Source organism: Lepisosteus oculatus, chromosome 19, assembly GCF_040954835.1.
Source record: "Lepisosteus oculatus isolate fLepOcu1 chromosome 19, fLepOcu1.hap2, whole genome shotgun sequence".
NCBI classification, from domain to species: Eukaryota; Metazoa; Chordata; class Actinopteri; order Semionotiformes; family Lepisosteidae; genus Lepisosteus; species Lepisosteus oculatus.
The window spans coordinates 11,696,472-11,712,422 of record NC_090714.1 but is presented as its reverse complement, the minus strand read 5'-3'; the positions used below and the strand labels follow the sequence as shown (position 1 = coordinate 11,712,422).

Sequence of the window (15,951 nt, the reverse complement as noted above, 5' to 3'; positions counted from 1 at the left end):
TTAAAGTGTACACCATCAGGGCCAGGGAGAAATAACCCTTCGAACCCAGGGAACGGCATGCAATATTTGTTTTCACTTGAACAAAGTTGATCATGCTACCTAGAGAGTCGTTTAGAGTAAAAAACCCGGGCACATCTTGCACTGCAGCTTAGATATTCATTCACACACATGCGCGTCTCATGCTGGAGACTGATCGGACTGAGCCGCACATGAAGGTGCAGACAGAACAGTGTGCCCTGCAGGGCAGGGCCCGGAGACAGCGTGGGCTATCGGTGTACAATGTGGAAGTCTTCGGCAGATGCAGCGCGAGTGGGTGTCGGGGGTGGGGGGTGGGGGGGGAGAGAGGGAGATGGAGAAGCAAAAGAGAAAGAATATTTGATCAGCGCTTCAGGGCAGAGGTTCCCAAAAGCATCACTTGTTCCAACTGCGGCAACAACCACAACAACAACAAAAAATAAAGAGCCTGGGAACAAACGTCATCTTTAAATAACTCAACAGCTCCAAGACTCCTGAGCGTGTGAGGGTGTGTGGATGTTGGGGAACGGATTGGCAGGCGTGAAAAGCAAAGACATCTGTTCGAAAAAGACCGATTTAGATGAAAGGCTGAGACAGACCACTTTACAAGGCGAAATCCAGGCTGTTGTAGTCTGCGTCTTCTACCCAGCTGCTCAGCTGATAAAGCATGTGACAGCTCCGCAGAGGCATCTGCCCCCGGCTCTGGGGTTCTGGGCTGACTTTGCATGGGGTTTCTATGGCTAAGAAAAGCCTCATCAGGAGGCCGGAGGAGGAGGTGTTGATACCACCGTGGAAATTCAGCAACAGCCATTGTTACCCTGCTGCGGTTGCACCACCTTCTTGAGTCTACTGCAGCTTCCTGGACGAAGGCAGCCATGCTCGGCTCGAAGGGGCGCCCACTCTCCGACCTCGAGGGTGCACCGATCTCAGGCCCACCCCCCAGCGGGTCCCGCCCGAGAGCGTCCATCTGGGCCAGTCGAAAGACGCAGAGTAAGGCTGGGGGCAGCGGCGGCCAAGCCTTCCACTCCGAACCCACCCAGGAGGATCAGAGCATGCGAGACCCCGGCACCTCTGCAGGGACAGCTGGAGGGGTGCGATTAGGGCTGGGTATCGTGGAGAGTTGGGTGCACACCCTGGTAGCCTCAGACGATATCCTGACAGCTAGTTCCAACCCAAACCACCTCCTATACCACGTTCTTCAGCGTATCCAGCCAGATGACATCGCCCTTCCCAGTTATCACCCAAGAGCATGGGGATTCCCCTCTGGGAGGGGCTGCAAATCCTTTTTCTTGGCGGGCCTAGAATTTCTGGGTTTTGTTCCAACCCGAGAGGTCAATTAGGAATTAGAAATGTATGTTCTTAAATAGTGAGGATTCTCCTGTAGGTCTTCGACATTAGATTGCTCTCAAAATTAATTTCATTCAAGTTTCTATACCTATTCAGCAGTTCAGAGCCTGAGCAGTAGTACTACACTCCTGGGGCTAATTAAATAATTAGTCTAGGTCACCAAGAGCTGAACAACAAGTAGAAGACCAAGGTCCACATACACAACATTACAGCATCCGATACCATCATCTATAAGGCATTACTGATTTGTTACTAATATACAAATCCATACAATATACGGGATGTTCTCACATAGGCAGATGCTATTTGTGCATTATTTAGAGTCCGTTAATAATTCAGGATGATTCTGCAACTATACCAAAAGTGCGGTCCCTGCTTTATCACTAGAGGCTGCTCAGCACAGTTAAGTATTCATGACCTTTAAACAAACATTGTTCTTTTCAACCCCCCTCTTCTTTCATTTCAAATCGGCATTGATTTTCTCCCTCAGCCTTCCAAAGATGGGCTCCAAATGTATCCGACTGTCTGTCTGTTTCTCCTTGCCTTGGTGTCACCTTGGACCTTGTCAGGTCCTTCATCATAACTGCACTACCTTCTGCTCTCACAAAGTGTGGCTCTAAAGTGCAAAAGCTCTGTCAATCGGCCTTTTGTTCTCCTTGATTTGGCCCAGCTAGGCTGCTAGAAACTGTACCTACCTCCCTCCCAGAGCTGGAGAACTAGGGTGTCAGTATAGTGGCAACAGCAGACAGAGGTTATGACCTGTTCACAAACTCCAGATACTGTACAGTCAATCTAATTGATTTCCTAAGACGCAGGCAGCTTCCTCTCATTTTTGATCACTGTAAAAAAACACAAGGAGCAATATGAAAATAGCACTGAACAAGCGTAGCACAGCAGAGGGGAGGAGCAAAGAGCACAGATTGCAATTAAAAGAGCAAATCGCACAGACTGCGATGCGGAACAGAAGAGATCCCCCCTCAGTGAGTCAGGGCACCAGCTTACTGACTGCAATTTGCAAGCAGGTTCGGAAACTCATTTTGTTCGCTCCCCTCCGCTTTTAAACATATTAATTAATTTCATTACAGTACAACTGCAGTTTGCATTGTAATGATAAATGCCGTGGGAACTCTTGAGCTCTGGCGAGGGATGAATGTAGGTTTCATTATGAGAGACTGTAGCAGAGTTCAAAGGATCCAGCAGCTCAGTTCCGTGGTGGCTTTCTAATTAACCCAGTTCTATAATAGACACCACCTGACTCCCTTTGAAAACAATGATGAAGAGTGCAGTCTTGAAGCTGACACTGGCTATATTTATGCTGGTGGTCCTGCGTCGGGCACCCTAACATCGTCCCTTCATTAACACAATCAGCCATTTATCCAAGGAGAAGCTAATCAGTGCGTCCCAGCTTTACAACTTAATTAAACAGAAGCTAACTTCTTAGATTAGTCGAGCGTCCTCTATGGATGTTCAAGGTATTTATAGGCAGGTAAAAAAAAAAACAAATCGACCTTCAGATTCAGGCTTGAATTAGGCAAATGTCCATCTGCCAAAGGAAAAGACAGAAGGAAAACTGAAATATTAATTTTTGCAATGATTTAAAGAGCCTTTTACTTATAAGAAGAGTATTATTTAACCAGAGCTTATTATCAGGAGGTGCCCAGTTCAGACAGTGGCAGGTTAACTGTTTGCTAGCCTTCATCTGCAAGGAGGAAATGAAACCGAGGTCCTGGCATAAGTGACTCTGCAGCAGATGGTTTGGTTAACCCTCTAAATATCATCAGATTTCTCTGGGTAATTTGTCGGCTGGTCAACTAATCACTACATGAATCGTCGAAGAATAGCTGCTACTTTATAACAGAGGAGTTTAGTTCTACTTAGCCAACACATTAGTAGATGGAGTGTGATATATGCATCCAGTTTTGCTCAAGTCTGCTGATGTCCTTTTCCCAGCTTTCTGAGCCATGTTACAGCCTTTGACAGTGTCTAATCAGAGCCTGCCGAATGGATATTCAACCTGCTGTCATGCTGACCGTACACACTCAGCTAGAGTGTGACTTCTGTCCCCTGTGATTTTCTGCTGACACTTTGCTTTCCAATTTTAAGACTGCATTTAACCGTAATCTAATCACAATTAGACTTTCCTTCCATTCAATTTAAACGTGTAAACATCGATAAAAGCAACAGCAACTGTAAGTGACTGGTCAGTGGTGACGATAATGATACTCGCTATTATTCCTTTATATAAAACAACAGGCTGTTCCATTAGGCTGCAGGCAGCTGTAGTCCTACTGCACGTCTGTGCGTGGTTAAAAAGGAATGCAGAATGAGAAGGCCGTTTTTCCGAGGTGGATTAACGGGGGTATAAAATGTACCAGTGTCTTGAACTCGATTTATACTGTTTACTGTCCAAACCTCAGTGAAAAAACACAAATCTGTTACCTGAAAGTGCGGCACTTGGGTGCTGTCAAGCCCAATAAATTCATGTTTTCAATCCCCTCCGCGCTCAAAGTCTTTGTCCCACAAAGGAATACAGAGATCACTGCAAGCCAGGGACGGACACTGGCGGAACCGTGAGCCTGCAGATCCAATACTACTCAGATGTTTATGTTGACATCATTAACGCCTTCTACACATTGTGGGGAAACAGTAAAAAAGGCCATCAGAACATTAGGAGGAGCACCTAAAAGAGTACAATGTAAATCAAGGGATGTTATGCAAAACGTGTACAGCGTACAGACCTCATTTAATACTGTATGTAATATTGGTCACCATGTTATATTACATACATTGTTCTGGAAACAGTACAGAAATCAAGCTGAGAACTGAGAAAAACAAGACGAGTAGTTAACACTCCTCCAAGTACTGTAGGTCAGAATACAAGCTTAACATCTCAGCTGAAGGCCAACACCACAGCAACAACGCCCCACTCGCTATACCGGGGAAGGGGCTTGGAAACTCTCGCCCAGTGGGAACAGCACCCCCTACTGGTCCACCAACACCACTTACAGCAGCAACCTGGATTTCCTTAGAGGCCTCCCATCCCAGCAGTGACCAGACCCAGCTCTACGTATCTTCCGAGATCGGGCTCCAAGGTGGAGAAATGTGTGCGTGTGCTGAATCCGCACTGAGACGTTCTGGAGTGGGCCCACACCCCCACTGATAAATGGATTACCGCGTAATTATGCAAATAACCACATAGGCTTATGTGCAGAGGGGAGGGGAGATATGAATCTGTGCTGAGGGTTGACGCTGTGCCTTGAGGATCTCTTGACAAAAGGCTCAGGTGGCGTCACACAACAGATCGTTTGAGAACAGTGTGGGGGGAAACAGAAAGGGAAAAGACAAAAACAGGACAGGGGGAATCGATCAGCGTACCTCTTCAAAGGCTTTTAGGGAGCTTAAGTCTCGCCAGGAATAGTAGAGGGCACTCTTGCTCTTTCACAAAGCCAGCGATGGCTACAGAGGGTCTCTCCCAGTCGTGGAAGAGAGCCACTCACACAAGCAAGGGTGCCTGAACACCACGACTGAAGCTGTCACAACCCACCCGATCATTACTGTACATCACAGCTGATTGAAGCTGGAGCAGCATGACTTCTTTCAGGTAGCTTCCCCAAACCTACTCCTTGAAATCCACTCCCAGGTTCCCAGGTTTTGTGATTGAATCCAGCAACGATTTTCATGATTTGGTTCATGATCTACAATGCTCCAAAGGGCAGGCTAAGACCGTTCACATCTCCCGGGGGCCCCTGACAGCACACACAGAAATCTTTCACTGCCTGCGGCTAGGCCTAGGCTCCGGGGCTGGGAAAAAATAATTCAGAGAGCCAAACCTGCCAAGAGGTTAGACCCTAACTAGATTTCCAGAAATGCACTGCCTGTGTAATGTGCATGATTGCCTTCACGCAGCGATTCATTCACCCTGATCCAGCCCGGCTCCTCATCCCTCCCCCCTGCCAGGCACGCGCCAAGGCAGGATTTTTCCGAGATGAAAAATAATCACTCATTTTCTCAAACGTGCAGCAGTGGCCTCCCTCGCTCATTAAAGGGGATGAGAAAGCCCTTCAGCAGACCTTGATTGCCGGAGAGCTCCAAGCAGCAGGTGCGTCAGCCAGAGAGAGAGAGAGAGCTGGAATTACAGCACACCTCGGAACGAAGCTCACTGTGCCTTGCTATTTTCAGAGCTGTGCTTCTGTCCTTTTTGTGTTTTTTTTTTTTTTACTCCTCTTCAAATTAAATAGGCCCCTTTACACACGTGTGCAGGCAATTTTTCACGCTTGCAACTGCACACCAAGCCTCCGCTGGGCTCTGGTGACGCGTTTGCGTAGCCCAGCAGGGGCTGAGCTGATGAGTGTACTGTGACTCTCTCCAGCAGGGTCTGCCTGCAAGCCACAGTCACAGCCAGGCATAGGCTAGGTTCAGAGGTGGTCTATCAAGCAGAGCCCCCCCGAAAAACAGAAAAATCAGAGAAAGACAACACAAGACTGGGAATTTCATGACACGAGTGGCTTGGGACTCTGCAAAGCATCAGAACCATTCTGTGCAGAATTGCTTGGCAAATGTAGTTACTCGCCGCAAGAGCCCCATCTCATGTTAACGGGGCTTGAACAGCGTCTCGCCCGTGTTCCTGCGCCACGCTCAGCCGAGCAGGTGTCTGGGAATCCACCGTTAACTGGGCCCGCAGAGCAGGGGCTCAGGATGACGGAGCACAGGACGAGTGGAACCAGTAAGAAGCCGGAGAGGGGGTCCGCGCCATTTGGTTTTTGGAGCGAAAGTGAAGCCTTTCAGCAGAAGAATTTTGCATGATCTCCAAGTCAGGCTTCCTAGCGAGAGACTCTAGTCCCGGAGAGCCCTGGACGAGTCGTTGGAGCTGATCACACCATTGTGCACAATTGTCTGTGGACCGCCAAGGGTGGAGCGGGATTAGTCAGCCCTGTCTGGGTGCCGTCTGCGACACAGCAAGCCCTACTGCCTCCAGGGTGCTTGCAGGTTTCTGGTGCTTTTGGTGCTTCACCTCCTGAGTTTGAGTTCAAGAGCACAGGTGGGCGGGGTCTACCTGAACTTCCTCATTCTGCCCCTCCCACTTCCCCCTCCCCACCTACCTGATAGCAGAACAACTCCCCCCCCCTCTGGTTGAGCAAGGCGGAGTGGTGCACCCTTTCCCTAGAGAGAAGTGTGACAGATGTTACTTACGTCTGAAGCTGGTCCCTTATCTGCACCAGGACAGGAGAAGGTGACGAATTCATGGCAGCGTTTGTGCACCACAAAGCAGCAGACTGCCGAGAGAGAAGAGGACAAATGTCAGAAAAATCCGCGCCAGTGAAACCGCCATCTCCCTGAGCTTCAGGGTGCAGCCTGACATAAAAAGGTGGCCGTCATCTTCTTGGCAAAACAAAAACGTGACTGTAGCAAGACAAAAGACCCATCAGATCTGGGTAATACATTTCTCCACTCCTTTCCTCCCATTGTTAAGCAGCAACCATCAATTTAGAACTGTCACTTTTGGATTCTTTTAAAAATACATTCTAATTAAAATGCATCTACTTTTTTCTTCTACAATTCTCTAACATGAGGGTCTGGTTAAACTGCAGAGCATGTGCTTGAAACAGTCAGCTCCTTGATTATGGAACCGACTTCATTACACATGAATCAGACAATTGGTTGGGCCAAAATCCTGCAACAGAACATATTTGAAGGTCCGGCATTTTACTAACACTTGTCACACAACATGTGTGAATCTGGTCCCCAAAGACAGATTTGGCTTCCTGTGTAAACCACGCACCCAAGACTTCTCCAGTGCCTGGGAACGAGCTACACTAGTAGCATTGGGAAAAAAAAAAGACCTGGTAGCTTTGTACAGGGGAATAAATATCTCTAAGTCCTCAGGCGGTTTATGAGAGCTTCGAACAGCAGGACCTCTTGCAAAAACAAATACCAAACAACACCACATGCAAAACATCCCCATGATGATGACGAGGCCTGATATACAGTAAAGGCAAGGCAATAGAAAATAACACACACACACAAAATTCAAATAAAGTTCTGTAATACAGTACAGAATGGACTCAGATGAAACCATGATAGCCAGAGGGGTAGAATTCACGGAGTAGCAGACTGCAGGGATTAAAAAACACAAACAGTTCTCAATGCAACATTGTTCTCCTCCACCATACTCTTCCTGGGCCAATTTTCTTCCAGGACCATCAGTGACACAGGAACACAAAGGTTCTACAACAGGAGATAATTACACAGAGAAGCATCTCTGCATTGCAACCCTGTCTGAGCAAAACAGATAAAGCCTAGGTGTTCAAGCCCACAGATACACACAGTGCTCCCCCTCAATCCCACCTACGCTGTGCGAAAGGTACAATCCAGCCCTGCAGTTTTCTTTGTACAGTATGCCATGTACTTATCCAGGACCAGCTGCTGTTTGCAGCCAAATTCTCGGGTCCACAACAGTTTTTTTTTTTAAACATACAACGTTTTATTTCCAACCTGGACTTTTGGCAGTTTTCAGAACCTCCCCCCCTCGCAAAAAAAGATCAACAAGAGAGCCAAGAGATGGTGACGGAGCTAAAACTCTAGCTTTGAGGAATCCTCATTTGTTTTCCCACAGTGCTCCAGGGGAAGGCACGGGACGAGAGAGATCAGCCGAGATTAATTGCGTTTGGGATGTGGATTAAGCCTGCCGAAACTTAAAGTGGCGATGAACCTACAGTGTCAAATTAGTTTCTTTGATAGGGTGACAGTGTGTAGTGGGAGAGCAATGGTAAAAAGTCAGCACCCCAGGTGAGGGAACAGACGCACTAGTGTGAGGTTAGCAGGGCCCAGAAATAACTCAAAAAGAGTGAAAAATGCAACAAAAAGCAAAAAAGAAAGTGTACCTCTGTGCCTCGTGACCTCCAGGCTGGGCTTACTCTATTTATTGGGGTCCTGCCTGGGAAAAAAAGAGCCGCCAGCACAGCGGGGACCAGACTGGACTGGCCCTGTTTAGTGGGGTGCAGACTGGTGAAGCAGGGCACGTCAGGCAAGAACACAACAAGAACTCTGTGTGTGAGGAAGGTGTGTGTGTTTTTACAAAGAAAAAGAGCCCCTTACGTGGGTGCAGTCCCCTCTGGGACTGTCGGTGTAAGAACCCCCACCCTTCCGGGGGTGTCCCTGCTCGTCCCCTCAGGGGGTGTCCAGTGTGCCTCTATAGGACCTGCCCAGCTGTGGCTCATCATCTGGAAGCCGGGACAGCTGGGACTACAAAGTCGAGGCTCTTGAATTGCTCGGTGTCCATCAGTCCACCGTCTGCAGTGCTTGTGATGGGTCCTAACCCGAATAAGGTGGCTCACAGGGCCTGAGCACATTAAAACTCATGATGATCCAAAGACGTACAGTACAGCGGAAGGAGTCTTTACTGTGGCGAGATACACACAAACTCAACCTTTGAAAATCCTTACCACCACCTACATTGTGAAGTCCTTCATAACCCAAACAGAATTAATTACTCCCAAGTAAGAATGCGATACCCACTCCTGCACCAATTTGCTAATACTTATTAAATGCACATCTAGTGTGACTGCTTACAAGTGCTGGAGGGCTATATAGGCCTCTGGTTGCAGTTTTGGATGAAATATCAATCTTTATCTGACCTGACCTGCCACAGCGCTAGGGGAATCTCAATTTATATTTCTGCAGTCCTGCTGTAATGGTGAGCTGGGTGGGAGTGTGTCTCCTCCACAGGATCCACAATTTGCTTTCCATAAAAAAAAAATCCATTAAAAAATTCCGCATGAAGCTCAGCGTAAACAGGCTTTCACATCCCACACGCTTCTCATTAGCGAAGGGGAAACGTCCACAAAAGCCACCAGACAAATATTTGTTTTTTTCTTGATTATGCCAAGAATTCATGGAGATTAAATAATTCATCGATCTTAAAAAAGGGGTATGTTGCTTGATAATGGCCTCGATACCATCCCTCCCAAGGGGTATGTTGCTTGATAATGGCCTCGATACCATCCCTCCCAATCATTAGGCTAGGATCAAGTGGTCTGAATTGTCTTTGTTAAATTGCTTTCAGTGGAATTAAATTAACTATACTGAGCCATGAGCATATTAAGGCTGATGTCCAAGCTAAGCTTTATTAATTCAACATCGTTATTTATATTCAATAATATTCATTTTGTGAGCCAGACTATATTCCTTTCTAAGCTAAAAGTAAAGTGCAGCATGTATTAGTGCAAAATGTAAGTTTGCCAAGCTTAATATTTCAAAGCCTTGCGATCGATTTTCCCCGCCACGAAAGTTTCTTTCCCAAAGGTCCTGTATTTGCATTAAAACATCTGATTTCCTTCTGGATAATCATGGCGAGAAATTACTCATTTAACTGATAGCCTTTAACCCAGACCTCACTTTATTTTAATACTGCATTAGCTTTCTTTTTATTATTATTCTGATCATTATTTTATTTATTTATTTTAGTTTTCATGTTTTTTCTTTTTTAAGTCATTTGATTATATCTTATGGGTTATGTTGTCCCTGATGTTTGTGTTACTGTTTTTATTGTTTTATTATCCTTCGGATGAGACATAAAACCGAGGTCCTGACTCTCTGTGGTCATTAAAAATCCCAGGGCGTTTCTCGAAAAGAGTAGGGGTGTAACCCCGGCGTCCTGGCCAAATTTCCCATTGGCCCTTACCAATCATGGCCTCCTAATAATCCCCATCTCTGAACTGGCTTCATTACTCTGTTCTCCTCCCCACTGATAGCTGATGTGCGGTGAGTGTTATTAGGTTAACATGAGTTAATTATGAGTGTTATCATGGCTGCCGTCGCATCATCCAGGTGGGGCTGCACACTGGCGGTGGTGGAGGGGATCCCCATTACCTGTAAAGCACTTTGAGTGGAGTGTCCAGAAAAGTGCTATATAAGTGTAAGTGATTATTATTATTATAATTATTATTATTGTTTAACTGTCATGAGTACATTGAAGCAAATTGCTAACAACTAAGTACAGTAGGTAAGGCAAAAAATTATGAACCTTGAATCTTGAAGTTAAAGGCATCATACTCCCATTGCCCTACAGCACCAGTATCAGTATCTGGTCCCAGCATGTTTGCACTCAACATGCACAACAGTCCATAGGGGCATTGACTGTCCATGTGACATCTTTAATTCGACAACATCAATATACATCACTCCAGAAAGGAGGGGTACAGAATACTGCAGTCACGTGCAGACAGCACTAATCAGCCTCTTTAATTTCTGTAACCCATGGCCTTAAATGACCTCGGTGTCAGATTAGCTTCCTCTCAGCAATGGGAGACACCAGCCTTTCCTTCCCCCAGACACTCGCTCAGTTGGTCTCCAAATGAAACTCCCGAACCCGGTCAGAGAAGAAGAAGGGTCTCGCGAGTCCCACTTCACAATCTCTTTCGAGGAGAAATTTCTTCGGCGGAAATTCAAAGACTCAGCTTGCGCTGCTCAAATGGTGCGGCCTGTTCACAACACCAGGTAGACAGCTTGCCACCACAGCAGATGAACAGCAATAAAGCACATCACCAGTGATTTAATTCACATCTCATGCACAGCTAGGGAGACAGCACTCCAGAGGCACTTCTTCACAGAGAGGTTTTACTTGCTCACTGCCTGAACTGGAGTCCTTCAGATCTCCAACTCTAACAGTGGACCGTCAGCAAAGCAACACCGCATTGAGATGCGGTTTTCCATAGTCCAAATCACTCATGAACATTGTGCACTGGTGTTAAGTGAAGCAGAACAAAGCCTGTCTTCAACACACAAGCTGATGGTTAAGACAGTCAATGAACAACCCAAGCTGACCTTTATAAGGCCTTTTCCTGTCACACTAAATCTCCCCTCAGAAAGAGCTGAGCAAATGGCTCTTGCACACAAAGAATATGACCAAGGGGCAGTTTGCTATTCGGTCAGTGGCGGGTCGTCAGTCTGTACAACAGTGCAAGAAGTCTTCAGCTTTACCACCAGCTCTAATTGTGCTTGTCAGCTGCACTGTGATTTATTACTTCATGAAGAGCACTGAGCAGGGACCATGAAGGAGCTATACCGCACAGGCTGAACGTGTTACGACGATGCCTACACGTGTGTGTCTTACATTTGTGCCTGTCCCCTTTCCTCTTCCACAAATGAAATCATCAAACAAAACCGCTTTATGAAAATATTTCTGCAGAACCTTGAAGTTTTTTAAGGGACTGACTCTACAGTGCATGCACTCATTGACAGTATTCCAAAGATACAGTTCCTCGCAGACATTCTTCCAATTTCAAGGGTCCGTATAGCTCAGTTTTCCCTTGATGTTAAGCACGTGTGACTTTGTCATACGAAAAGCAGCACAAACCACTGCCGGAGAACATAAGAAAGGTCGCAATCAATTGGAGTCAATTCACAACGTCTTGTCTGTTTGGGGGTTCCACAGTCTGATCATTGAGGGATCTCATACAGCAGTTTCTTAAAAGAAACTGTACATGATGTTCTAAAGGATGCCTTCCTAATATATTACATAGTTTTAACATAACATCCCTGGATTTAAATGATACGTTTTGAACTCTAAATATAACATTTTGTGCGCCCCTTTATCGCAAAAAGATGTAAACGATGTGTCAACATCAACACCTACGTCCTGTTCATCAGCAGCCTCTTCAAGCTCAGTGTTTCCCATTTTGTATTTAAAGCTCATGGCTCCTGCTAAATGAATGTAAAATCTCGCTCTGATCCTCATCACGACAACAACGGATACTGCTAACAGCAGCTTGATGAAGACTCCCGGAGCAAAACGTGGCCAGCATGATGGGTCCAATTATTTTGTTCTCCATATAAGCAGGGTGGTCCCTGGTTGAAAAAGCGTTTTCTGCAAGACTGTCTCGTATACACTTGGGCTGCAGTCAGTCTGAATCCCTGAGTCGTTTAAAAGGTCACCCCCAGAGGTAGGCTCACATTGCTGCCTGTCTGAGCTCAGGAGGAGGCAGATCGCTCTCTCCATTATTAATGGAACCATTCAATATGCATGAAGTTAACACCTCTCAGCCTTTGGTGGGACCCTGCTGGGCACTACAGGAACACAGCATTTGGGGAACACACTCAGGAAGGATCTGCCCAGACTCTGCAGAGCAAATTCAATTAAAGGGTCTCAGTATCTAACACAGTGAAGTTCATATCCGTTCCCTCCCGCATGGAGCCTTAAGTACAGACAAACCCATGGACCTGGCTCAGGCAGACACACTGTACGAAATGCACCGCACAGCCTTGTGAGGTGCTGAAATATTCTTTCTAAACTTCCAAAGACAGGGCAATGGATTGGACCAGGGTTGCACTGAATACCGGGGGTATAGTTACAGGTCGCCATTATAAATAATCCAATTACATCACCATGAGCAAAGCTAACGTAAGTAATACTGTAGGTACACGATAGGATTACAGCGTTTACCCTGCTTTCCACTCAACCCTATCTAAATACTCTCTATTGTCGGGATCAGCTCACTGACACAAACACTGCTCTGGGGAGAGCACATCCCGTCTCTGTGCTACACAAACAAAACACGGAAAACAGGAGAAAAGCACAGCAGGTTTATCACCACAACAGGATTTGACTGTTTTTCTAATGAGTAGCTCTGGCGAAAACGAGGAAACGAGAGACGAGGGATGCTGGGCAGGAGGGGAAAAGACAGCATCAGGCGCCAAGCCGAAGCAACAACAAGGTTAATTAGAAAGAAATCTTAAACCCTTTGCTCTTTTCTGCCAGTATGAGTGTGAAAATAAATTTGCACTACCATAGATCCTACCAGCCGGGGACACTACATCTCTAAGAAAAAGAGAGCGGTTTTTCCACAGGAAATACTGAGTTCCCTGCTTGAACTCGGGGCAGGCCTGTCTTGATTCAGACCAAATAGTCTTTCATCCCACCGACCGGCCTGTGGTACAGCTGGCAACTTAATTACGGGACTGAATTCACGCTAATCAAATTGCACGGCAAACATCTTCCACTTGTGGTCAAGACCCGCAACGCAATGGACAGGAAGGGTCCATACCCACCCCAGGCAAGGCCAAAAGGTCAAAGCCCTGGCGGCTATCTTTTAAACCTCCTGTGCAAGTCCGCGCTTGATTTTCAGGACTGCTGGCAGCAGGAAAGAAAGAAAACTCCGCAGCATGTTAACGCCCGAAGCAGAGTCTAAAAGTGTGGGGGTTTGCGGTATGTGTTGTGTGCCCTGCGGCCTCACTGCCCTCCTCCATTTCTGTAGGTGCAGGTGGGGAACTGCTGTGTGAAATAATTTAAAAAGAGTCCGTTGGGTTGTGTCCCTTTTCCTTCCCTCCAGATGCAACAAATCCAACTATTTTCCCCCAAAATGTGCAAAGGGACATAAACACGTGAAAAATCTACAGAAACAGCAAATTTTATACATTTTATTCACTTATCATAATGATAGGGAAAAAAAAAGGAAGTTTGACTTGTAAATAGGATGTGATTCCTGTAGGGTATGCTCTGTGCTCTATATATACTGTGGTGTAACACAAGGCAGCATTAGGAAGAAATCCTCTCTGGAGCCACTGAATGACAATACATCAGAGCAGGGCTTTGAAACCAGCTTCTCCTGACAGTTCGGTACCAGATGCGAGAGAACACATTCTCAATGGCACCTTGAAGAAGCACTGCAACTCCAAGTGCCATCAAGGAGAGCAGCTGTCCTTCTCAGATGAAAGGAAACCAGACGAGCCCGTACAGAGATGTGCCCTAAGTAGACACTGCTAATAGAGTACTGACACCACAGTCTGAAAGAGAGAGCCGTAGCAGAGACTGGGCTTCATCAATCAATGCACCGTCTGGAATATCAAATGTGTGGTGCGAAAGAACACACCAACACAGAAAGATCTAACTTTTTTTTTATTCCTCCTGTGGGCGAACAGCAAGAGTGGGGATACAGCTCTGGCTCTTGCTTATCCTAAAGAATGTTACTTTTTTTGTCAATCCAGCCAACTTGTATTTAAAAAAAAAAGGAAATCCCTAATTATTCTGTTACACTCAACCGATTTGGGACAGGCAATTGTGCATTTTTCACATCTCTGCCTGAGGAAGTGTGGGCAAACTCCTCTGACACGCCCACCTCTGAGCCACTCCCCCTTTCAACGCATCACAGGCAGCCCCGCCCCCTGCAGGAGAGTCAACTCTGATTGGAGGAGAGGTGTGTTGCTCACTGACAGCACCACAAGCCTGCAAGTGCCTGGGAAACTGCAGGGGTTGCTCTGAGCCCAGAAAGCCCACTAATCCCACTCTATTATTGGGGGCCATCAGCCCACTGCGCACGACTTGGGGAATCCCTGTCACGGACAGCAAGTGCCGTAACTCACAATCCCAGAACTCAACCTGCATTTGGGCCAGCCATTAATCCAATTGAGCTACTCGTCCTTAAGAAAGCTTTTGATACCTTCAATGGATTCTAAACCACTTAACAGTATCCCCCTTAAAACATACAGACACTACATATCTTATCAACAATAAATCACGTGTCCTGCTGTCTGCAGGAACAGAGACACCTTGCACAGCCATTCTACAGGAATACACACTTGGAGATGTGGATAGGTTTTTACTTGCCTCCTGAAAAAAGCCAGCTCCACGCAGAAACCTAATTTTTTTTAGCACTTGGGAACAGACATGTCCACTACGAGCAAAAAAGAAGGTTAATACCTACGTGGAGCACAAAATGCAGAATGTGCCATTTTATGTGGCCTGAACTGCATTTGCAAAGCTCTCTACATCACTGGTGTAGCCCAGTTTACTGTGTCTGCAGAGCTGTGTTGCTGTGACAGTTGGGGATCTTCACACAGTGAGCTCCTCCATTACCAACTGAATTGTCATTTTCCTCCTGGAACAGGACCTGACAGCCCTGCAGGTCGCTGCTGTGGTGTTTTTGGAAGGGAAGGCAGGCAGCAGGCGGGTCAGCAATAAGTACTTTGTAAACCTCTGCAGATCTGAAGTCAAGGACAGTGCATGTGGTCACCAGCACACGCCACAGCAGACGGTTTAATTAACTCTCTGATTATAACACTTTCAGTCCGTTTCCTTTTTTGCCCTTATTTATTCCTCTCAGTGGTTCAGAATGCAATTAGCTATAGGTCAGCAGAGCTAGCAAACTGTGAAATTGGAAAGTGTCAGGACCCACCAGAGGCCCTGCGAAAACAATTTACTGTGGCCTCAGCATCTCAAGTGTAAGAACTAAAGAGAAGCGCATTTAGGCACGTCATGATTTTCCAGCGCCGGACGGAAGCAGACAGGAAGTATTCTAGTTAAGACCCAGGTGGAGGGATGAGGGATGTGCTTTTCTAGGAGACAAGGACACCGCTGTGACAATGACTGTGACAAACCAGGGGGGACTTCGGAGCAGATCAAACAACCAGAGGAGTGTGTGCGTGCTGCTGGGTGCTCTTCTTTACAATGATCCCTAAAGAGCTGGGCTGTGGCACTCCAGATCTGTCAGAAAGACAGAGGGAACACGCCGTAAGCACACTGCACTGCTGAGCTGAGGGAGCGAGGCTCTCCCGACGGCCTGATGCTTCAGACGGGGCGGCACAAAATCCCATGAA

General features: G+C 46.6%; 1 protein-coding gene across 2 annotated transcripts in view; it reads right to left on the bottom strand.

Annotated features, from left to right (window-relative positions):
• Nucleotides 1–15,951, bottom strand: part of LOC102689943 (protein kinase C beta type) — a 149,528-nt gene that overhangs the window by 84,823 nt on the left and 48,754 nt on the right. For both annotated transcript variants that reach the window (XM_069181007.1, XM_069181006.1), the window contains exon 3: nt 6,553–6,635. In XM_069181007.1, the coding sequence (XP_069037108.1) occupies nt 6,553–6,635 (83 nt within the window). The remainder of the gene's footprint in view (nt 1–6,552; nt 6,636–15,951) is intronic.